This window comes from Anomalospiza imberbis, chromosome 2 (assembly GCF_031753505.1).
Source record: "Anomalospiza imberbis isolate Cuckoo-Finch-1a 21T00152 chromosome 2, ASM3175350v1, whole genome shotgun sequence".
NCBI lineage: Eukaryota > Metazoa > Chordata > Aves > Passeriformes > Viduidae > Anomalospiza > Anomalospiza imberbis.
This window is the reverse complement of record NC_089682.1, coordinates 24,178,451-24,202,867: the sequence shown is the minus strand read 5'-3', so window position 1 is coordinate 24,202,867 and position 24,417 is coordinate 24,178,451. Positions and strand designations below refer to the sequence as shown.

The 24,417-nt window shown below is 37.0% G+C and overlaps 1 protein-coding gene and 1 long non-coding RNA gene across 9 annotated transcripts in view; one reads left to right on the top strand and one right to left on the bottom strand.

The window, feature by feature from the left end:
• MYO16 (myosin XVI) overlaps positions 1-24,417 on the bottom strand; it is a 366,678-nt gene that overhangs the window by 14,178 nt on the left and 328,083 nt on the right. For all 7 annotated transcript variants that reach the window (XM_068180129.1, XM_068180127.1, XM_068180124.1 and 4 more), the window contains 2 exons: positions 14,568-14,726; positions 11,979-12,070 (listed from right to left, as the gene is read on the bottom strand). In XM_068180129.1, the coding sequence (XP_068036230.1) occupies positions 11,979-12,070; positions 14,568-14,726 (251 nt within the window). The remainder of the gene's footprint in view (positions 1-11,978; positions 12,071-14,567; positions 14,727-24,417) is intronic.
• Positions 13,647-24,417, top strand: part of LOC137468410 (uncharacterized) — a 77,246-nt gene continuing 66,475 nt past the window's right edge. Inside the window, exon 1 of one of the 2 annotated variants that reach the window (XR_010995921.1) lies at positions 13,647-13,762. This is a non-coding gene — a long non-coding RNA (uncharacterized lncRNA). The remainder of the gene's footprint in view (positions 13,763-24,417) is intronic. The other variant, XR_010995920.1, reaches the window with a different exon arrangement.

Genomic DNA, 24,417 nt, shown 5'->3' with positions numbered 1-24,417 from the left:
TATTTCATATGCAAGTTAAAAATTCAGCAAGTTTTTAATTATAGAAAGTAAAAGGTTTCATATTTTAAATAATTTGTGACATAAGTATGCCAGATAAAGTGATTAACTGGCACATTTAAAATTAACTTCAAGTTATTTAGAGCTTTAGCTCTAGAATCTCAAGAAATTCATTCTGCATTAAAAGATCAAACACTATAACTTTACAGAGGATGTTTTGTAACATTCAGAAGCAAAGAACTTACATTCTCTGTGTGTCAAATGCAACAGAGTCTTAATCATCAGCCTATGACTAAAGGGCTCATTACACAGTCTGAGAAACAGACATTTATTATTGGTAGATTCTTTTCAGTATGTTACCTCAGTTTGCTCCCTCACTGATGAAATGTAGCGTTTACCTTTCAAAAAATATCTGTATACTACTCTAGTAAATTTTTCATTTGTAAGTGTATTGTTTTTACTAATATTCACCAGAAATGAAATCTTTAATTACATATGTGTCGTGGTTTGACATGGAAGTGAATTTTTTTCAGGAAGTTGGGTCAAACCAATCAGGTTTGGATATTGGCACCTGGAGTGACCACTGAAGGTATGGATATGCCTCTGAGAACACAGGGGGTTAAAAGCAAGAACTCCCAAGAGCTCGCTCTCTTTGGTTCCGGTCAGGGTGCAGTGCAGATCTCCCCTGCCCAGCCACGGGCTGGGTGGGGGAGGGGAAATGATGAGGCCTGGTCAAGGTGAGCTTAGGGGGCTGAAGGACTGGAACCGAGCCAGCTCCTGTGGACAAAAGGGTGGAGAGAAGCGGAGATGTCTTTGTCGTCCCCCCCCAGAGGGAAGAGACAGAGTCCGGACGGCACCTGTAACTTTGCTGGCGGAGCAGAAGGAGTGGGGGGAAAAGGTGCCCAGCCTTGGCCTTGGGAATTGGCTTCTGGGCAGAGATGTCAGCTGTCTGAGGGGTCTGAACTTTTAACCCTTTCCTGGGAAATGAAGGCTTTGTAAAATATTACTCCTCCTTGATTTGAAGTAGAAGAGAGACGGTCTGGGATCCGAGATGATGGAAGAGGAAATTTTTGAGTTGGGAGGAGATGATGGAGTGGCTTGTGGCTGGACTTTTCTTATAAGCCATAGACTGAACCAATTTCTCCTGCAACACAGACTGCATTTAGGGGGATGCGTTGGTGGGCCAAGAGACCTGTTTCAGTGGCTACCAACAGAAGAATGGAGAGAACAGAGGAAAGCTGAAGAGGGTGTGGTGATGCCCTCTGTCTTCAGAGAAGAAGAAGAGAAGAAGAAGGTCTCTGTTCTTGGACCCTCGGCCCAAGGGGAAAATGGGGGGGACTGCAGTCCTGAGATGAGAAGCTGAACTGTTGTTTTTCTTGGGTCCTTGGCAAAGCATCCTTAAAGGAGCCCTATGAGCAGTCTGTCCATGCACGGTGGTGAGAGTACTGTGACATGGAAAGGAGAGTGTCACCATGGCAGATTTTCTCCGGGCGGTTGCCATGTGTGACATGGAAACACAAGGGTGGCAGCTGTGTTTCCTGGGGGGTCTGTGGCACAGGAGAGACTCCTGTCTCCCTTAATGGACTGAGTATTGATTATCTGAAGGGTGGCAACTTGATCAGGAATCCTGGGTGATGTCTCACTGTGGGTTTGTTTGGAAATTGGGTGAGAGGAGGAGTGTTTTGGAAGGTCTTCATCCGGGATTTAGTGTCTGTGTTTTATAGTAGTAGTAGTTTAATAAAGTTTTTTCTCTTGGTTATTAAGCTTGGGCCTGCTCTGCTCTGTTCCTGATCACATCTCACAGCAATTATTTAGGAAGGTGCATTTTCATGGGGGTGCTGGCATTGCGCCAGTGTCAAACCATGACAATATGATAATTATATATGATAATTACATATGATAATTACATATTTTTTAAAACATACAAATAATGTTCTTTGCAAAAAATTACAGTTCTAGTTTTAAATGCTTCTTTATGTTTTAGTAAGATTCCTGCTTATAGACACATAAGCACAACAGAAAATCATAGAGCAATTTAAGGACCTGCAAAGCATATAAACCTGTGTTTCTGAGACATTTGCATTTTGTGGCTAGTTCATATTTTTTACTTGGAGAAATAATGCCATTTGTTTTATTCAATAGATTTATCAATGTTGGTGCTTTAAAATAATTGTCAGTAAATGCTCACAGTTAATTATTACATCATTAATTTTTCTCTTCTATTAGTGCAATTGAGGTCCCATCATGGAATCCATAGGAAGACTGAGTTCAGAAGAGCAATGATTTTACCTTTCTAAACTTTTATCAGGATCTAAAGTGAATTATGTGATAAATTTATAATGTTGATGATAAATTGTCATAATTATTTTAGAAATGAAACTGCCTTGACAAAAGCCCTGTTTAAAATCTCTTTCAGTTTGTAGGCTGCCTAAATATGAAAGCCAAATAAATTTCAGCCATTAGGTGACTCACAATTAACTTTATTACAGCCCTCAAAAGCAGTTCACAGACCCCAGTGGATCTTCTGTGGATCCTCAGTTTTAAAGACAATAATGTTCTCACCTCTTGTTTCAAAATTAGACACCATTTCATTCAGTAATTCAGAAGATAATTCTTACTGCATGCAATTATTAGCAAGAGCAACGTATTTTGATTCAACTTGTATGCAACTCTCACAAAAATGTTTCTAACTCATTTTAATGGCTTTATTTAATTTTTTTTAAAAAGCCCGGACTATTTCTGAACATGCATGTCACAACATTATTTCCAAACTACAGAACAAGCACACTGCAACCTCTCCAAAAATCTTAACCCTTCAGGTACCAACAGAAATGTTTGGGATTTTCTTTTAGGTTAAAAAAAAAGAGCAGAAAACAGGAAATGATTGCTTTTTCACCAACTACTGAATCAAGGAAAATTAAAAATCTGTTAGTCTACATGTTGTTTACCAATATTATATTCATTTAAATATATAAGGGGAAAGCACACATTAAGCCAAGGGTATGTTAAGAAGCCTAGGTAAGCATTCAACATAAATCAAATCAATATGTAAATTTGTGTTTGGGAAACAAATGGCCATGAATGACCCCAGCATGGAGCAGAGAGCAGATATGATAAAGGAGCTTACATGATTCAATATTCCAATTAAAATCCTCAAACAGAAACATAACACTGGGATCCAAACTGATTCATGGGATTGTCATGTGAATTCTGGGACAGGCATTTTTTTGCAATAGCAGACCCACTGAATGTAATAACTCGATATGTGATATACAAAAATAAAGTGATTTTAGTTAATTGTTCTTTTAAACTGATGATGATTTTTCTTTGTGTTGGAGCAACATTACAATATCCAAAAAATAAAGCTCCAAATGGATGTTAAATGGGCTCATTGGAAAATGGCAAAGAAGACAGGTACTCTTTCTGGTGCAAAGCTAGAATTTTTCTGAAGGAGGTATGCCAGCAAAACATTAGTGAGATCCGTAACAGAAAATGCAATGTATTTGCTTTTTTCTAAACAGGAAAATACTTTTTTCTCTCTCAGGTAAAATTTTTAATAAAATCAAAAGAATAAACTTATTTTAGAAGAAATGTTGTTATAAAGATGACATACCAAAGGAAGTAATAACTTGGCTGACTTATAAAAATTTGGGATAATCTTGAAAGTAACTTTGTACTTAAAATAAAATTTAAAAGGAGCAACATTTACTAACAAAAATGCATTGGTACATGATTCAGGCAGAAATGTTTTCTCTTCTGAAGAAATTTATGGCTATCTCTTGGATATTTTTTTCAAGGGACAGAGTCAATTTTCTTCCAAACATCAGCTGCGGAATGATGCTGGAAGCAGGATAGTCTCATGTCAGAGATCATGCAGACACAGGTGTCTTTGCCCAGTCCAGCCCTCTGCTATCACATGGCACTTGGAAAGCTCTCAAATGTCATCCTAAAAAATTATTTTCACTGTTTGCCTTAGTTTCACTTTCTGATAGGATTTTCCAGAAGAATTAATGAAAGAAAAATGTACTAAAGAACTACTTTAGTGGTTCATTATCTACTAAATGAACTCTGCCTCTGGAAGCCCTTCCTCACAGACCACTGAAAACTGAGAGATCATATTTGCAAAAGGGACATCTTGTATCTCTGACTTTACTCTGGGTAGCAGAGGTTTCTTGTTTTTATTAGAAAGAGAATCTTGGGCTCTAAACATCTATATTGTGCCTCAGGCATGATATTTTACATTCATCATCTAACTGCAATTCTATTTTGGGTGTAAGTCATCTGATTTTCTGCCATACTGTTGTGGTTTCCCGTAGGGTTTTTTTGTTTGTTTTGCTTTGGTTGTTGTTTGTCGTTATTGTTTTATTTGTTTGTTTGGTTGGTTGGTTGGTTTTTGGTTTTGTTTTCATTTTATTTGAGGAGGAGGGAGATGGTTGTTTGGTTTGGGGTGATTTTTTATTATTATTATTTTTGAAATAATAGATTTTAGTCACAGAACAGGACCTATCTTCCATAATTTTTTATCTTTTAGTGAAGTAGTTTTATCAACATTATTAAAATATATCAATAGTTATATCACAGTATTTCCAATGAATTATGTTAGCCATCTTCCATGCAGACTGGAAGTATCTCAGCAATCAAACAAAGACAATATATCTTTGTGAAAAAAAATCTTAAGTACAAATTTAATTTGCACTCTGGTAGAAAATATTAGTTCAAGGGCACACTGATTACCTGAACTGAGAGTAGAGTTGGACAAGTCTATACATTCAAAACAAGAGTGTACTTTATTTATTTGAATCGTGTGGTTTTCAATTTTTAATTTTTAATTTTTAGGGTTTTTTTTTGTTTTTTTTTTTTGGCTGAGTGTTTTTCAATTCTAGATTTCTGATGTCAGCTAAAAGGTGACACATTCTCAGAGTAACTAAAATATCAACCATCAACAAATACTGAATTTGTTTGTTTTTTTTTTTTCTGGAAGGTAATATTTATCTCCAGATAAACAGATTATGCAATGCTCTCTAAAACCTTCAAGACATCCTCCTAATTTGCCTCTGATCCTTGAGAAAAATAATATGTTCAGACAAAAACTGTATCTTTCTCAAGATGAGTTCTGAAAACAAATCATTTTTCACAGAGGTTTTTGGAACAGCTCACTTAACAATGCTAATACTGCTTCGCACCTAATCTAACAAAAAATATCTGACAAACTAAATCATGTTGCTACTTAATTTATCTCTGACTTTTTATGACATTAATGGAGATATTTTATTTTACTAGGTAGAGACTATGTTTGCCACAATGCTTTCAAAGCAATTACAAGAACAATCAACTTCTATTTGCTGTAGTTGGGTATCATCCTTTGTTGTATAAAAACACACGGTCAAACAATGTTAGAAGGAAACATTTAATTTACGGTCTGTTAGCAGTCTAAATCTCTGCTATCTACATGCAGCAGGGTGTGACAGCAACAGAATGAAGGGCAGAGAAAACAATTTATTCCCTCTCCCACCCAGCACTTCTAAGTGCAAAGTGCAGTCACTCTCCACAGGTGCTGCCACTGGGGTGGTGGACCACACTCCCATTGAGCTCAAATTGGAAGCAGCCTTTTAGGGTGAGCCACTGGCCATTGTGGCAGCCCAAGAGGGATAATTACACCCTTTAGCCAAACACCAGAGCTTAGGGAGGGCATGGGGATATTCAGGAGGTTTTGTTCCCTTCTCTTCTGCAATCTCATTTACCAGGAGCAAATGCAGTGAGGATGAAGCATTGGAGACAGAAAAAGGGCCTGGAATATATAGGGAACTGGCTGTGTCATCCACTGGATCAAAGAGGAGGATTTGCGCTCTCACCTGTGGAGGTCACAGCAGTCAGATGTGGGATATACCTGCTTAGCAGAGGGGAATCAGCCCTCCAAGAGCCCTTCAACATAAACAGAAGATAATGTATTTACTGATGAATTTACACTATGCATTACCTCATACCATTTAATCTATAAGGCACATGCTTTTGACTGCAAGTATTCTAAAAATAAAGCCACAATGCACTATAGAACCTGATTTTAGTTGCTGAGTGTGTCATTACAAAGAATATTCTTTGTGCTACTGTCAAAGCAATGAACAAAACACAATGCAGGGGCATATACTGATTTAGATAAATGGTAAGTGTATTCTATGTCTTCTCTTGGATGTTACATGTTTACAAAGGTATAAGTGGGTTTTTTAATTACACCAGACCTGTTTGATTGCCACTTTTTGCTTCAAAGATGATCAAAGATTTCTTCCAGTTAATGAGCAAACATGATGGACAATAACAATGAATGTTAGAGCCCAGTGTTTAGGACTGTGACAAAGGGTGGGGGACAATAACACATTGCAACACATTCTTGACTATTCAGTTTTTTAAACTTTTGAACAGTCAACAAAAGAAGTGATTGACAACAAATATTAAATAAAGTAGGAACAAAGAAGACCCTTGAAACCATAATGAATATGCAGCTCTTTCTGAGGAAGAGTGCTGAAAGCAATGAGATTTCATGAAATAAGAGCTGTGGCTTAAGCTGTAATGAAATAATAAATACATACTTCACGAATATGAAAAGACACTTCCAATTTAACATTGTCAGATGTTGGCTCCTATATTACTGCAATCTGCCAATCTGCACCATGGGGTTTAAACAAAATGGAAGAGATAAGACTGTGGATTTTCTAATACAACCATATGTGAAAAAATAACCATGATTTTTTATCTCACCTCTTTGAACACGTGGCAGATAGAACATATTTCAGAAGTGGGTAACCCAAATCCGACACCAGGGTATGTCATATGTCTGATATTACTTTACCTAACAGGATGCCAAGCTGCTTGTTGTTTATTTTTGTCTTGTTCTGGGAGCATTTCCATAGGATTGAATGCATGTGACATCATCTGATTACAAATAAGCAAATATTCAGCCATTCAAAGCTAAACTGGACAGAGGCTTTGAATTTATTAACAGAAAATTTTATACCTTTCTTCTGGGACAACTGAATCATCAGGAAACTATGGTTAAAACCTAACTTGCACAGAATACAACCCTATAAATGTAGGCAATCATTGCAATTATTTTTATTTTATCATACATAAAAGATCACATTGATATGTGCATGGATATGAATATCATATCTAGAACATCACATAGACTTTCTACTTTTTTATTCCTTACTTAGGCCCTCTTTTTACTGCATCACTCTCTGCTCTGTTCTTGGTTCTTTCCTTCCTGTTCTTATCTTCCTTTTAGTTTTTTTTTTTTTTTCATCACTTCTTCATGTTGATTCCTTCTCTCTGGCTCTTCTATATTTTGTCTTTCCAAATTGCTTATTCCATTTCATTATTTACCTTATCTCTCAGTTATTTCACTCTTTTTCCAGACTTACTTCTTAGAATCATCCATTATCTGTGCTTGGTTTACTCCCCCTGCCCCCCCATGCTTATTATCACTCTAGTCTTTAATCTGTCCCTCACTTCCCATCTGTTCATTATCTTCAGGTTGTCCATCTTACCCCGTTACAGACAGACCATGTTGCTTCTTGCTGCCCACATAAGAAAAAAAAGGAATCTTTTAGCTGGCTGGCTTTTCTTGATTCCACTATATCTTTCTCACACCACTTCCCACATCATAGTGAATGGCAATAACAAATTTAAAATATCATTAAAAAAAACCCCAAACCATCAAAAAACCTCACAGTCCTGGATCTGTGAAAAAGACAGGGCCACTTAGCTTTTGTGTGAGGTACAAATAAAGAGGTTTGCTTTTATTGACTCTATTTCATCTTGCTGCCGTTGCTGACATTACAAAGATTTTATATATTTCAATGGTCTTTATGTAAACATACACACTCATATCAGCTGTTGAGAACAGAGGAATAACTAAAAACAGTCTGGAGCCCATTGGATTGATTAAGGAACTGACAAATATTTTGTGTAAAAGAAAAAGAGCACAGGGGCAATATTTTATACAGCTTTTTCTATTTTAGAGGAGGTTTTGGGTTTTAGCCCCTGCTAAGCAATTTCAAAATTTGTGGAATAGCCAGTATGCTTTGGGATCACTTCCTAGAGTGTGACTGAATAGAAATGACTCTTAGTCATATCAGAATTTCCTAACTAAGCAAGTTTACGGTAAAAATGACCAGAAGAAACATCTCTTTCATTTTGGTGAGGTTTTTGCCTCTGGAAGGAAATTATGGCAGAAGAATTTGAGACTACAGATCCACTTGAAACTGCCAAACTGTTTAGACAAACCACTGAAGCAATTTGAAAGAATAATTATTTAAATAATTTTAAATCTGTAATTTAAAAATAAGCTTGGAAAAAGAAGATCCCTAGTTTTCTGCTGTCTGGGGAGCAAGAGGCTACATAACACTTTCTGTACAAGTTGAGTTAGAGGCATAGCTGCTAAGAGTCAAGTTTTCTTGTAAGGGTAGATTAAGATATTGCTTCTTGCAGTGCCATTCTACTGTAGATTTTTGGTGTGCAATTTTGCATATTTCCTTGACTAGAATGTTTTGGTTTACAAGGAAAACACAAAACACAGGAAAGCTAGTGTGCTGGGTTGGAGAGGAGAAAATATGTGGTTCTGCTAGCAAATAGTTTCCAGATCTACTGTCTGAACAAACTAACACACATGAAACCTTTCAATAACTGGTTTCACCCCCAAATTCATGGTTCAGTTTTCATCTTCACAGAGAATGGGAGATGAAGTTACAGTGCTATATCAGATGTTAGGTTCTTTATATTTTTCTGTGATATTTTGCAACCTATTGATAAACACTTGGAAATCTAAAGTTGTAAAGCCACAAAACAATACGAAGAAAAAAGGTAGCAGTAAAAAAACCCCATAGTTTATTGTTCTTTTGACATGCAAGACTTTTATTTCTTTTGATGTATGTTCTTTCATTCCTGAGGAGATAAAAATTAAACCTCAATACTCTTCCACTTTTTCTAAAATAATAAAGTAGAATTTTATTCCATAACTTTCCAATGAGAAATATTTTGTTAGTATTTGAATTTTCCAATTTTTGGCCTTTTTCATTCAGGAAAAATTGCCCTTTATGTAACCAGTGCCCTAGAAAATTAGCATTTATGGCCAACAGTGAAGCTTTTTCTTTTTTTTTTTTTTCAGAAGACTTCATTTTAGGATGATCGACTGGATGATGTTTTACGCTTGGTAACTACTTTCAAAGAAGTTTGTTAAAAGATTGATCCATATGCTGCATGTTGGCAGGCACTGACCTGCAGAATTGTCTCTGGAGTGTGCAGATTTGCAGTGTGCAGGACATGCCAGGCAGTGATGTAGGTAATTAGCACCTGATGTGACACCACAATGGTACCGTAGCCACAATGTGTCAACTTAATGGAATGTACAGTCACTTTGAGATCCTGTGACACCAATGAAATGAACTAACACTTACTGTCACTTCAGTAAGGAACTAGCAGGGAGACATTTTAAAAACCCATAAATGTTAGAAGCCCGTGAAAGCTGGTGAACCAGTTTCCTTTAGCTGAAGTGACAGTGTCTGCCAAGATATCCAAGGACCTAAACTTTTCTCTTTAGAGCAATTAGTCAATCACGGACCTGTGAAAAAATATGTCCCACTTCATACAGCTGTGCAAGAATTATTTAAAGTGATAAGGTTACTACAGTGAAGCCTGGCAAAGATTTTTACAATCAGCTTATACCCTGTTAGAGTCACTAGCAGCATACTAAGAAATGTCAACAGTAATTAAACCTAGTCATTTTCAAATATATGCCATGCTTTGGCAATGGTGAGGAATGCTTTTCACAGTAAGAATTCTCAGCCTTGCAAGCATAGATTTTTTTAAAGATTTTTTTTCTTTTTATGGGAAGAAGAATATTTTTCTCTTTTTCTTTTGGCAACACCATTTTGGAAGATGTTTATTCATTAAAGGAATTGTATCAAAAATCACAGAACTACAGGTTTTTTCTCTCGACTTGTGACAGTTCTTACTGAGCTTGAATTTAAGGATTGTCCCTGCATGCAATTCTGTGTACATTGCATAGAATTTATTTTAAAAATTTGCGAAACTCTTTGGCAAAACATCCAAAAATTTACTGAAAAGTGACATTTCAAAATACTGAAAAGAAATTGTGTTCAGGTTTTGGCAAGTACTTTTGGAAAAATAAAAAGCACAAATTTGCAAATTGTTAACAATTTGCTTCTAAAATAAAACATTTAAATATTGCTTCCATTTGCAAAGAATTGAAGAAGAGGACAGCGGCTCCCCTATATCCAGTTCATTTAACTTTTAGCATTGTACTGATGTAGTAATTTAAATATCACCATCTTGATCCAGTAAGCTTTATTAGCAACAGAGGTGTGAGGTACTTCAGGACAAAAGCTTCTCACTGTGTGAGGTTTGTAACTGGAGCAGTGTCAGACTTGGGCTTTTAATTTGCTAAGAAAGGTCTCTTTGGCCACTCTCATAGGTAATAAGTACTTGGTTGATTTAATAAAAATGTAACAGAGACAATTGGGAACATCCTCATCCAGGATACTCCTCTGGAGACAGAAAAAGTATTTTTTTCACAATAGGGTCAAAGTCCATTCTTGAGAGTCTAATAGGTATGGTGAGGTGTGGTGTGCAAGATGGATATGTTCCTATCTATGTTCCAGTAAGCTCTAGCTGGCCTTACTCAAGGGATAAGTGTAGTGCTGATGCTGTCTTGGCACAATTTTTCAGCTCAGAATAGGCACTGTAGTTACGTGCTTCTGACAGTAAGGCAGAAAAACAAAAAGTGAAGGCTTTTGTACAAGTTTGCTCACATATTCATCCAGTTGAAATTTATTGTTTTTCAAAGCTATGTTAACACCGAGTATGATGTTGAAGGTTGAGTCTTGCTCCTGCTGGAGTCAAAGGCCAAACATTCATTTAACTTGGCTAGGGCCAGTGTTTTGTTTTTATGAAATGTCAGCTGTCCCCCACAGTCAACAAGTGACAAAGCACTTCTCTTACCGTCTGGTAAAGTAGTTTGGAAATGGTAAAATTGGTTAATGAAAAGTTTCTCTTGAGAAAAATCCTCTTAGCTCCAACTTGTTTCCTATTTGGACAACATTTAGCGTTACTGTAGACTTCTTGCAATCATCTCAAATAAAAATAATGGCGTGGGACTCCCTTTTAAAAAAGTGCACTGGAGACATAATGACAACAGGAGAATTCACTAATGCCATTTAATTGAAGTAATATAATAATAAAATTTTTGAATGCCCTCATGCCAGGATTGGCTACTTAGAAAGTAAAGTGGTTCACATTAGATACAAAATGTTGAAGAAAGAATTAAGAAAACATCTAATGAAAAACTTTATCCCTTTTTGTTAATTTAATGCATATCAAAATTAATTCTATGTTGGAATTTTTAAATTACTTTAATGCATTAGAAATGTTAAGAAAACCAATGCAAGCTTCACATTACCTTAGTACCTGCTGCTCTTTTAACTGATAAATATTTTGATTTTATTACTTCTTGGTATTTTTGCAAAAATCGTGAAGAGCATTTTTAAAGTTATCATTGCTTTTAAATAAAAAAGTATGATATAATAATGCATTAAATTCTACTAGATTCATGCAAGTATTTCTGGTATAAATTAATCAGTATCTTGAAAGAGATAATATAATATCTTGGTCCTCTCAGGTTTAAAGACATATTTCCTGCCTGGAAATAGCATCCTCACAAGAAGCAACAATATGTTTCATAAACTTTGAACTCAATATAAGAACTTTTCAGGATGATTATTCTTCCAAAAAAAAAAAAAAAAAAAAAAGTAGTAAATTCATTATTGTTTTTAGCTCAATACAAAGAGCTGTTAAGTCTGCATTTTTCAATGCCAATACCCAAATCTGAATCAAGAGAAAGCTTTCATCATGTGCCTACTATGATCTTTTTCTCTTTTAGTGGTTTAGCAGGCCATCAATGAAATATTTACCTGACTAGTGTGGCTCTCCCTGTGCCTTTGAATCGATGAGCCTGCTGTAGTGCTGGCAGACAGTCTGGAAAAGTCATTTTCCTCTGGTAATCCTAAAGCAGAAGAATACTAAGTTATAATCTAAGATTTATGCACTGGTTGATTTCAAAATAAGGTTCAAAAGACCTTGATATGTTTTACTAAAAAAGAAACAAAAAACCACAAATCACATATTTCCTGAATATTTACTATTTCCATGCTTACTGAAACAGAATTTTTTATTTTTTTTTTTTTTTACCATGTAGGGATAGTATCATAGGCATGTATGCTGGTTGGTGGGTTGACCCTGGATGGATGCCAAGGGCCCACCCAAGCAGCTCCATCACTCCCCTCCTCAGCTGGACAGAGGGGAGAAAATATAACAAAAGGCTTGTGGGTCAAGATAAGGACAGGAGAGATCACTCACCAGGTACTGTCATGGGAAAAAACAGACTCAGCATGGGGAAATGAACTGAATTTATTACCAATCCAAATGAGAGTAGGAAAATGAGAATTAAAACAAAGCTTAAAACCCTCTAAAGCCCCGCTATCCTCCTTTTAGTTTCCCTCTTCCCACAACAGTGCTTTCCCACAACTTTGTAACTAGGGACAACAGTTTTTTAATGTTCTTCTTCTGAATAAAGCTCACATAAGTATTCATAAATATGGATATTCTTCTACATCATCTGGACTTCTCTGAACACACAGAGAGTGAAGAAGGTTAATCTCTTGTTTGAAGCTCAGGAACCAGGTCCAATCTGAGAGAGTCCAGCATTTCAGTTCTTAACTGCTTGCTGCAAAGGGAATCTGACCCTGTTCTCTCAGTAATTGGAACTATGTGTTGTTTTGAGGTTGGATTATCACTTTTTGAAGCTGGGAAATTATATATTACATATGTGCAGGGGAAAGGTGTGACATCCAAGGTCTCTAGTATACTGCTAGTCTTGTAAATTATATGTCAGTTATCACTATAGCTTTCTTGTCTACATTAAATTCTCTGTACTCCAACTAAAAATTCTCCTTTTGTTTTTGGTTGAATGAAATGCTTGAAGTAAATTTCCCTCTAAAAAAATTGCAGGTTTTGTGAATGGAAAACAACCCCTTTTTCAAATAATTTCTTGAACTAAAAATTTATTTATATGGATTCAGTTTGGATCCATCTCAAATAAAGTAGTAAAAAATTAACAAAATTTTAATGCAAAAGAAGGTGCTATTAATTTAATTCAAATAAAAGTTAGAATGTAAAATATTTTCACAACTCTAGACCACCACAAATGAATAAAAATACTTTCCTAGGCCAAACAGCAAGTTCTGAAAAAATATTGATTTTGTACTATGTTAATACACTTTAGGATTGACTGCCCAGGACAGCCTTGAGCTAAGAATCAGGTTGTCAATGATTTTCTGTTTATTTCTGTAAAAAGCACTTTGATAATTTGCCTTATCAAATAAGTAAATCTTCTATGTACAGCAACAGCACATTGTCACAGACATGGCAAGAAGAGGCTTGGTAGAGCTTGGAAAGACAAATGGAGTTGTTGATTACGTCCTGAGAGCTTTCCTTTTTGTACACCTAAGTAAATATTAGGATACCACAGCTGTGCATTGAGTAAGACCTTGTTTAATTCAGTCCAAGACTGGAAGCATAAATTTAGCTGGGCCAGAGGCAAAATTACAAGAACCTAAGTTAATCAGGGGTTCAGTCTGGAGTACAAACTACACCATCTGGATTGGGTTTTCCTGCAACTACTCTCAAGTCACCAAAGGTAAGTTGAATTTGGCATTCCTTTTCTTTTGGGCAAAAATATGTTTTCTATACATTATTGCTGCAATTATATGTGGCACTGTTTTGGGTGATGTAGGATCACAACTTTCAGCATTGGAATGTGAAAGGTTATTTCAGGCTTTCTGATTACTTTGTGTATTTGGCAAAAAAGCTCTTTCTTTCAGAATAAGAACTCTGCTAAGTGTGGAAGATTTGTGGTGAAGTCACAAGTTTTATAGCCTAGAGATCTAAAAGGTGCTACTCCTTCTGTCAAAAATAAAGTAAAAATAAGAGCAATTATATTCATTATACAAAATTAAAAAGCAACTTCTATTAAAAATATGAACTCAGAGAAGTGTTATTTCCTTAGGATTCATACTTTTTAAACCTTGAAACATATTCTGTCACTGCTCTTGTACCATTTTGTATTGCAATGATACACAATGTTTCATTCACTAGTAAGGCACCTACAGCAAAGAGAGATCCTGATTTCCTATTTTCTGTCCCATTTGTATTCATTATAGGATCAGAATCTTAAATCTCAGTCCTCCATGCCTTAGGCTGCTTTTAGACTTGGAGCTGAAGGAATTACAAATTCCTCAACAGAGGCTGTTTTATGTTCTTCACATTCAGCTTTTATTGGAGAGGGGCTTATCAGTTCACACATACAAAGTTAAGCCAGTTCCAGGAAGAGATATTTCGCAACTCAGAAGATTTCAGCCTGACTATAGATATAGTCAGGCTCATTCAAGGAAACACTTCAGCAATTGTATGTTAGAAGAGTTTTGGGATTAAAAACTACTTACCATTTGATACTGAATTTCCATTTTCAGCAGTCACAGAACTGGACAAAGGATTACATGACTGAGTTCCATGGTTATTTGCATTTTTATCCTGTGTTTCTGATCCGGGATCTGATGTATTTGGATCTTCCCTGCTCCTCAAGTTCAGATTAGTTTCAGCACCTGACAGAAACACAAAAAATGACTGTCAGCTTCCTTTTAACTAGTGGTTTTCACATGTAATTAGGTGAAAACTAAACTAACACAGAGAGACCAAGTTACTTTATTAATCACCGAATTCACAATTCCAGTGATAAAAGTGAAAGGTTTAAATCAGTGATTTTTGCAGGTTTGGTTTGGTTTTTTTTTTTTTTTTTTTTTTTTTTGTTTTTTTTTTTTGGTTGGTTGGGTTTTTCTTTTTTGTTACTGCTCTACTTGGAGCTTTTTAAAGTTTAGGGGAATGATAGGCATTACAAAATTTAATTTGTATTGTTTCTTCCCATACAAATATCAGTGGATATAGCTCACCAAGTGTTTGTATTGTCTCTATTTAAGATTCTATTTCATATGAGCTTACATAGCACTGTCATCACTGCAATGCCTTTCATCATTGCACTAAATGGTAGTAGCAACATATATAATGTGATCTTATCCTTTTCTTTTACCACCTACCACAAGAAACAAACTGGCTTTTGAGATTAAACCATAGTAGCAACATTCCTTCCAGCAGATCCTCCCCATGGCTATTGTTTACCAGCCTCAGGGCTCTCCAGCCATTAGTTGTCATTTTCTATATAGTGCCAGTTTTACAAGTCAGAGCCTTTTAGTTAAATTTCTTCAAGACGTCAAGAGGAGGTCTGATCCTGTAGGAATTCCAAAGCTTTTTAGCATTTGTTCAAAGAGAAGGGCAAAACAAAGCCCTTATCTTGTTCTCCCACTGAATGATTGCATGTGCAGGAAAAGCAGAACAGCTCACAGCAAAGTGCCTGGAGCTGCCTCTGAGCTTTGCCTGGCTTTGTCAGCCCAGTGCTCCACAAGAAAAAGGCTCAGGTCATGGGCTGTGCTCAAGTGGTGCTCCCCACTGGAGCTCAGGGGCCAGGGACACTTCAGAGCTGGAAGACAAGATGGATGGAGATAGTAGCAGGGACCCCACTGCAATACTTGTATCCCTGGCTATCCCCACTCCAGTGTGACAGGGCTGATGAAATGCTGCATTGGCAAGGTCATGCATTTTCTTAAGGATTTATCTCTCTTTTCTGTATTTGTTAGGGTTTTTTGTTGGTTGGTGGGTTTTCTGTTTGCTTGTTTTTTGTTTTGCATTTTTGGAGTTTTTGGTGTGTTGAATGAATATACATATTCTTTCCTTGCCATAGTCAGGTTTGATTCATAGAAGACAAAGCTGAATTCAGTACTTTCTCAATTTCAGTCTTCCTAACTATTTCTGCTGCCTCTGAGGCCCGGCCTTAGCTGCAGGGCTGATGTGTTATGGCTGACCCTGGTGCAAAGGTCCTCCTGTAACACTCTAAAATGAAAATGTTCCTTCTATGACAACTCTGAGAGAGAGTTATTCCTTGATTTTGGTTGTCATAATGATAGCAAGAACAAATAGAGGTCAAAAGACTAGCTATTAAAACCAACATTTGAGCATTCAACCATACTTCCAATAACATCCTCAGCTTTCCCAAATATAGGATATGTTCTTGTAAATCTCAAGCACACGAAAATTTTTCAAGGGGAAGGAAAATAATTTTTTTTCACCAAGTAATAGATGCTTAACCTGAAGATTTTACAGCCTAATGTTGATTGTTCTGTCAATTTTTCATTTTTATGCCTGAACTAAAAAAAAAAATCCATCTGATTTGGAAAGCCCCAACATTAAAAACTTAATTAATGAAATGGAAACTATAAATCATTTCTGGTTACCTCAAAATATTGAATTTAATTGAAAAGGTTCTTCCTGGTTTTGTTTAGCTGTTAGTTATCTAACATTGAATTGTTCTTAAAATTTCCTTGTCTAAAAAAAATCTGTCTTGAAAATTGAAAAAGTTCATTTTCAAACCGTCAGATAAAACATTTCCATGGTTTTGATTTATGTCCCTTCCTCCGTTGCCCTTATTCCTTGAGCATTATATTTTGTAAGATTTGATTGGATTGTTTCAGTGACACTGTTTCATAAAATGGATCTTTAGGCAAATCTGCTTTGCATTGAAAAAATTAGGCCCACTCTACCCACAATAACTGACTCGGGAGAGGCTGAGATGGAAAGTCTGAGATGGAAAATGCATACAGTACAATTATAAGAGCATGCCTGATTTAGCTTTTGTACAAGCAAGCTGACTGCAAAATGCATCTTTGAAGCTCATTTTAAATTTTTCTGAAAAGGAAATGTCACTTTTAGATGTTACTAGTCAGTGCACTTGCCTATAGATCATAATCCACCTACATAATTATTGTGCCACTTTTTACATAAAGCTTCTTGGGGAAGTGGCTGGGATCCTTATTTTTCTTGATGTTCGAAAGATATATTGATTTGCCTGACATGTGTAATTCATTTGAGAATGAACAAGTAGAAAGAATTTTTCTTGCATTGGTGTTTGCAGAAGCCTTTTGTTTCATAGGTACATTGATATCTTTTCAGGGCATTCATTAAGGGCTCTTGGAAAAAAGAACTTATCTTTTCTTCTTTTTATCTGTAAAATGAAATACTACAAAGAATTGTGGATAGCTACTATGAAGCTAGAATATCATACTAAATTGGCAGAAATAAGTAGTGGAATATATGCAGTATATCTGTGGGGACAGCTATCTAGACAGAAATTTGTTATCCCATTTGCTGTATTCAATCATTGTAAGAAATGTACCCCTTTAGTTTCTGAACAGAAAACTATATAGAGAAAATATATTTCATAGTGCCTTATTTAGCTGATCTTAGGGGTGAGAAAGAACCCTATATTTTATTTCAAAATAATCTGGATTACATAAAGGTACTTGAACTAATCCTATATATAATCATCTTCACCTCCTCATTGGAGGAGATTCATGAGTCTATAGAACAAGTTTAACTGTGTACATCAGCAATCTTCAACCAGATGTCAGGAGAGAGCCCCTGAAATCAGCTCTGCCCCACACTGGACAAGCTCCCCCTGCCCCAGCCTCTGCTCACAGGACCACGGTCCAGCCCTGAGCATGTACTGTGTCCAGTTCTGGGCTCCTCAATACAAAACAGACAACATACTACCCTGGAGAGGGTCCAGTGGAGGGTCACAAAGATAATGAGAGGTGTGGAGCTTGTCTCTTATGAGGAGAGACTGCAGGAGCTGGGCCTGTTTAGTCTGGAGAAGAGAAGACCGAGAGAGGATCTCATCAATACACAGAAATATCTCAAAGATGGGTATCAAGAGGATGGTGCCAGGATCTTTTTGGTGGTGCTCAGTGACAGAACAAGGAGCACTGGCCATAAACTAAAACACAAGAAATTTCACCTTCCACCTTCTGAGGAAAACCTTCTTTACATTGAGAATGGCTGACCACTGGAACAGGCTGCCTAGGAGGCTTGTGGAGCCTCCGTCTCTGGAGATATCCAAAACCTACCTGGACATGTTCCTGGGTATCCTGTTGTAGGTGACCCTGCTTTACCATGGGGTTGGACTAGGTGATCTCCAAAGGTCAATTCCCACCCTAACAATTCTGTGATTCTGTGATTGCTGGAGTAAACTTGGTCCAGGTTATCAGCATCTTTCTGCAGTGGGAGGCACAAACTGGCCACAGTACCCAGATATGGTCTAACAATGAGTGCTGGGTGGAGGAGTGACTGACACAGCCCTGGATGCAGTTGGCTGTCTCTGCTGCCAATGCTCACTGCCAGCTCCTGTCCAGTTCCCAGGGCCTCCAGCACCCTTTTCCCAGGGCTGCTCCCCAGACAGCCTGATCCCTATATCATTGAATGAGGTAATACTTTTCAAGGTGCAGCACTTTGCATTTGCTTTTTTATTAAACACGCCAGAAGGTCCTGACTTTATCTTCTGTGCTGAGGTATCCTTCTTTGTCCTGCCTCCATACTATTCCAAATATCCCTCAGCATAACAAAGGTGTCTCCTGACATTTTATCATAATATTTCTATTTAAAATTCCTACTGATTCCTATTTTATTTGTCAAATATTGGTCTAAAAAGCACTTTCCCCTCATGTTTTCTTAGTCACTTAACATAGAAGTTTGGACTTTTCTCCACATTAATGCCGATGTGCTCCTGCTGCCATCAAATCTTGCAGATACAAGTATGCAGTGCTCTCTCATCCTTTATCAACTTTCTGAAACTATCAGAAATATTTTAAGACACAGGAAAAAAAACTCTTATGGTTCCTATATTTGAACACCTTCACCAACATGACAAATCTTAGCTTTTTGCTTGGACTTCTGCTCTGCTGTTCCCACTAGGTGGATGGATTATTTACCAGGTTTCAATACTATGTTTTTTAAAGTAACGACATCTTTAACAGTTTTCAGCTGCTAATAAATATTATTTGAAGAGACATCCATGTCTACTTGCAAGAGACTAGCTACAGAGAGTGTCAGCTGTAGAGCATGGCAGAAGTTCATGATTATAAGAGGAATACAAGCTTTAAGTGAAAATCTAGAGTTTGCAGAAGTGAACAGTATTTGGATTATTATTTCAGTAAACTGACTTTGCCAAAAAGGTATCTCTGACTCAGTAAACTCCTACTTTGACTAATCTTGCAGTTAATGAGGATATATGGACTAAAAAAATGTATGCATGTTTAGACTGAGGGCATCATTTGTCCCTCAGCTGTAGCATAGTTACTAGCTGGGAGCAATCACATGTACAGTGCTTTTAATCAGAAGATGAAAAATCAAAGTGTAAAGTTATTTCCTTACAAGCAATCTCCATATTCCAACAAATCCACAATTAATTACATCAGCATTACTTGAAAAGTGCAAGAGGAACAGTATGCAAGAGGAACAGTATACAAAAGAGGCAGCTTATGAAACCCATAGTTGCTCATTATTAGTGTTCTTGGAAGAGACTGAGTTTAAAACTCAAGATAAAGTCATAAGGCACAGGACAGACAGAATTACATTTATTTTGTAAAAAAAAAAAAAATCAGAGTATGGCAATGATGTAAACTAATGTATTTGCTTTTCCTCCCTCATTTTTTAGTCACTATCTCACTTTTAAAAGAAACCAATACACTGAAAGTCTACATGCGAGAACATTTTTGTTGAAGGATTAGCTTAAACTCTTAATTGAGCTATGACTTCCAAATATCCTATTATCAAACTTTTTTTTTCTTAAACATAAAATGTATGATTCTAAGTATCATAGTTATTTCATAAGTAGTATTTAGGCTGAATTAATGCTTTATCACCAAATTAGAAAATGAGCCAGTATTAGCTCTATTCATAAGACAGATTAAAGCAGAAAACTGAAATATTTTGAGACTATTAGTTTTCTAAGGAAATCATATACTTAGCCTATTTTATAAAGTCTAAAGACAGAATATGAATCGATGACTAATATAAGAATTTAGGTGGAATCATCATAGACTCATTGTACAGCAAGATATGAAAACCAGTATGTTATAAAAGGCACAGCAGTACCTCACCTGATAGGGCTGTATTTTACTTTTCTGTCAGATCCCTTGTTTTACTCTCCTTTCTTTAAATGTAGGTATATCCATAATGTATATGGATATATTTGTCCCCATATGTTCTTTTTCAAATACTTCTCCTTTTAACTTTTAGTGATCATTTACTCTAACTGATCTAACTGAAAGCTCATTAATAACAGCAGAAGGCTCCACTGCTTTCAGCAGGTTTTGGATCCCATTCATGCTTACCTTGGATGCTTTGTGCAGCACTGCTTGCTTTGTCTATCCTGGTTATCAAATGTGATCACAACTGTTCTCTGGCCCTGAGGCACCTGGTAAGAGACCCATATCAGTACTACTGCACCTTCCTTGCTCTCCACAGCAGAGAGGAATCCAAATCATCTACTGGGAATAGTCCCTGGAGCTGTGTCTTTTCCTGAACCATACCCAGATGTGTCTGGAAGGGAGCTAGCCTGCCAGGTCCCAAGGAATGCTGGGGATCACTCTGCACTTCAGCTGTGCAGAGGAGTGAGCTGCCATTCCAAGGACATTTCCTGGCATTGGCTCACTTAGAAAAACAAATGCAGCCCTTTGACAGCACTAGTTACCAGCACCAGAAATCAGTGGTCAGTATTAATCTATCTCAGGAAAAAAAAAAAAAAAAAAAAAAAAAAAAAAAAAAAAAAAAAAAAAAAAAAGAAGAAAAATATGGAAGAAAAATGCCTCAAAATCATATGGGGCTGGTGAAGCACTGAACTGTTGCACAGCTTTTACTGAACTAAAGCTGAAAAGATCTCAGTATAAAATCAAACATTATTTCCTCATTTATGGAAAACATGACTTTCTGTAACTAATTATCAATACACAGTTTTAGGTATCAAGATCCACAGTTATACATTCTGTATCAGCAACTATGAAAACAGGAAAACTCATAAGTTCTGGCTGATAAATTAATGTTGTACAAGAAGAGAAGGTTTTTGTACCTGTGCTACTATGGAATGTAAAAGCTAAATAGCTAAATTTCCTTAAAACCTACAGCTGGTATCCAGCAAAATGTAAATTTCAAATCAAGCAGCTTGTCATTAAACAAGCTAACATGTTAATAAGAGAGAACTGATGGATCCCATTAACCAGCATCTGAAAGTCAAGATGTTGCAGAAACAAGGGATTTCTGATATATGCTCTCACTCCTTCTTGGTAAAATTAGGAATACACTGAATCCTAATCCAGGCTGACCCTGGATAGTTTTATAGTTTTTACATTTACTATGACAAGTGGATGTTGTGAAGTGAGGGAAAAAAAGATATGGTGATTTCAGAAAATTTGCAGATATTTTTTGATGAAGGAAAGGGAGAGGAAGTTTAAAATTAGAACAGGCCATTTTATTTTGGCTCAAATGTTTACCCCTGTGTTTTGTTGTACCTTTTCAATTCCATTTGGTGTTTCCCATTTTGCTCTGACTTACTGTTGTGACGTTCTTTGTCTGTGGCATTTGCTAGCTATCCTCAGCACAGGTTGTTTTAGGTGTCCTTTTGCTGGATAAATGGATATTGCTTCAGAGTAATTCAGTTTACTCACACGAAGTCACACCGTGACCCTCTGTAACATGACTGTTTACTTTGTCTGCTGAGAGCTGGAGGCAAACAGCTGCATCTTATTTGCTGAAAGAAATGGAGCAGGCTGAAAACTGTCAAGACAGGATTCCCCCAGCCTATTAGCATGTGCTGCCTGTCTCACCCTTTTAGCTGGGCTGCTGGCTGCCCCTGCCATCAGAGGCAATAATTATTCATTGGTTTATTTCACCTCACAAAGCCTACCCTTACAGCAGCGATTGTCCCCTAGGAGTGATGCTCCTAGGAGGGTAGCAGTGAATTTGTACTGTCACTTCCAGCATCCTTTCTCTCTGAGCTGTGTAAGTGGAGCTATCAGATGGTGTTGCAAGCTACTCCAGAACCTACACTCTTTGATGGAGCAGGTAAATACAGAAACAGGCCACTTATTTTGTCTGGGAAGCTGCATTTTTAGAAGCTTTGTGTAAACACTGGAAAGCAAAAAGAGGAGACACAGGCCATGAAGAATATCAAGTGACAAAACTCACTGTGCTTGAGGAAGGAGCTCCTCTGAAGAATTTTGTTTTAGTCTGATACCAATCAGCCAAATTTCAGAGGATGAGGCTGGTAGTAAGAAGGAGGTTGCAAAAGCAGCTGCAGGAACTCCTAGATCTGGTTCAGCCCTTAAGAGCCACCAACTCAATTGTAATTTTGTAAATCACAGCTCTAGAAAGTATAGAACAAGAAAAAGAAGGTTTCTTCTGCTTTTTTCTCTGATGGATTTATGCTGGTAGAGAGACAGCACTCATTTTACTTTTATTTCAGTGTCAATCATTACAAGCTACAAACCTTTCCCTCTTTCCTAGAAGCAATGTCAGGGATATCCCTGGATCAGGTAAACTCTCAGAGTTGGTGTGGGACAGATAACATAAATGCCTTTTTTCCCTGTCTGGTGGAGGACTCTGGATTGTTTGAATTAGTTTTTTTTTGTGGGTTTTTTTGGTGTTTTTTTTTTTTTTTTTTGTTTGTTTTTGGTTTTTTTGTTTTGTTTTTATTTCCAGCATGAGATTAGAGAATACCATTCTGAAGTGGAGAAGTGGCCTTCTCAAACAGTGGTAAAGGATGAAAAATATCTGGACAGGCTGCCATCTCTCCTGCCTGATAGTATCTGAGCAAGAACTTGGAACACCTTTCAGTGCAGCAAGGGAGCTGGACTCCAGTCAGTGTAGCTGTTTCAGAGACTGGGGATTTCATTCATCACATCTTCTCTAGGAAGTGATCTCTGAAGGCCTTTCTGAGGTCCATAACAAACGACACAGGGTAGGAAGGAGGGGAGCACTGCTTGGGACAATATCCTGACTTAGAAGAAATATTTGTATCCTCCATGCCCCATGTTCCCCACCTTTTCAAGTGTAATATGGAAAAGCAGTAGTTGATTTTACTCTGTTAATAGTTTTATTTACTGCTAGGTGTGTTGATTGGCTGACCAGAGAGTCTACTTTCTGTATTTGTGTGTTTAAAACCCTGCTGGTGTGCTGGAAAAGGAGGAGGCAATTTGCTGAGAAACACAGCTTCCCTTTTTTAAACTGTTCAAGTTTGTGTGGATACAGCAGTTCTTCTTGAACATATAAGTCTGTTTACATTTTTGTGTGGTATCTCAGTTACAGAGCAGCCTTTACTGCTGGGGTTTAGGTGCTGTTAAAAGAAACTGTGTGACAAGACACTGTATCAACCTTCCTCCCCCTCAAACACAGTTTCAAATATTGTAAAAATAAACCTACAAAACAACAAACAAACAAGCAGATAGGGGTTTGCTACTTCCAGAAGCATCACATCAGTTCTATTTACTGCTCCCAGAATGCTTCTACAGATATTTTTCAGGATATCTCATACCAGCTCTGGCAATGATTGCAGCACTGAAGTCTTGGCATAAGTGACTGCACTGAGCAGATAAATTGTTTGAGCAGATCCTGAGGAGTGATCCAAGGAAAATTTCTGATTCACCTGTACTGTAATCCTGCCCACCAAACAGGGACAGCTGTTCTGAAAAACTTCTCAGACAACATTCATATTTTGCTTTCCAAGTGAGCTTCGAAGAAAAAAATGAATTTAGATATCTATTTAGTTTGTTTTTAAGTTCATTTTGAAAGAATAGACTGGTGGTCAATGACATTATCATTAACCTCAAAGCAAGAACATATGGCTATCACAGAAGCAGTGTGATAAACATCCATACTGTGCACAAATACAGATAATCAGTGGCTAACAACTGTCACTAAATGCTACTAGTACGTCAGAATTGTTCTGCAACCAGCCCCTAAAGAAAGAGCTAAGAGAAATAATGAAATGTAAAACCTCAGGCCTAATTTAATAAGGTATTTTTGTTTTAAAATTTTCACCACACAAAGGATAAAACTAGTTTGCATGCCTTTCATTTTAAGAGACGAAAACTCAAGCCAAAAGAGCACTGAACTTAAGGTTCCTGTATTTTCCAATGCACTAGTGGTGCCAGGAAGAAGGCAGAGTGTAGCAGTGAGGAGAGAGTAGGAGGGTCAGGGTACCCTCACATTTATGATCAAGTCTTTTTATCAGTCTCTTTTAAATTGTCTTCTCTTGCTTCTCCATCCAGCCCCAAAAAATTCCAGTGCTGGAACTGGAACATAATCCACACATCCAGGTCTATAGAGCTGCAGTTTCATGATGAGCTGCAAGAATCC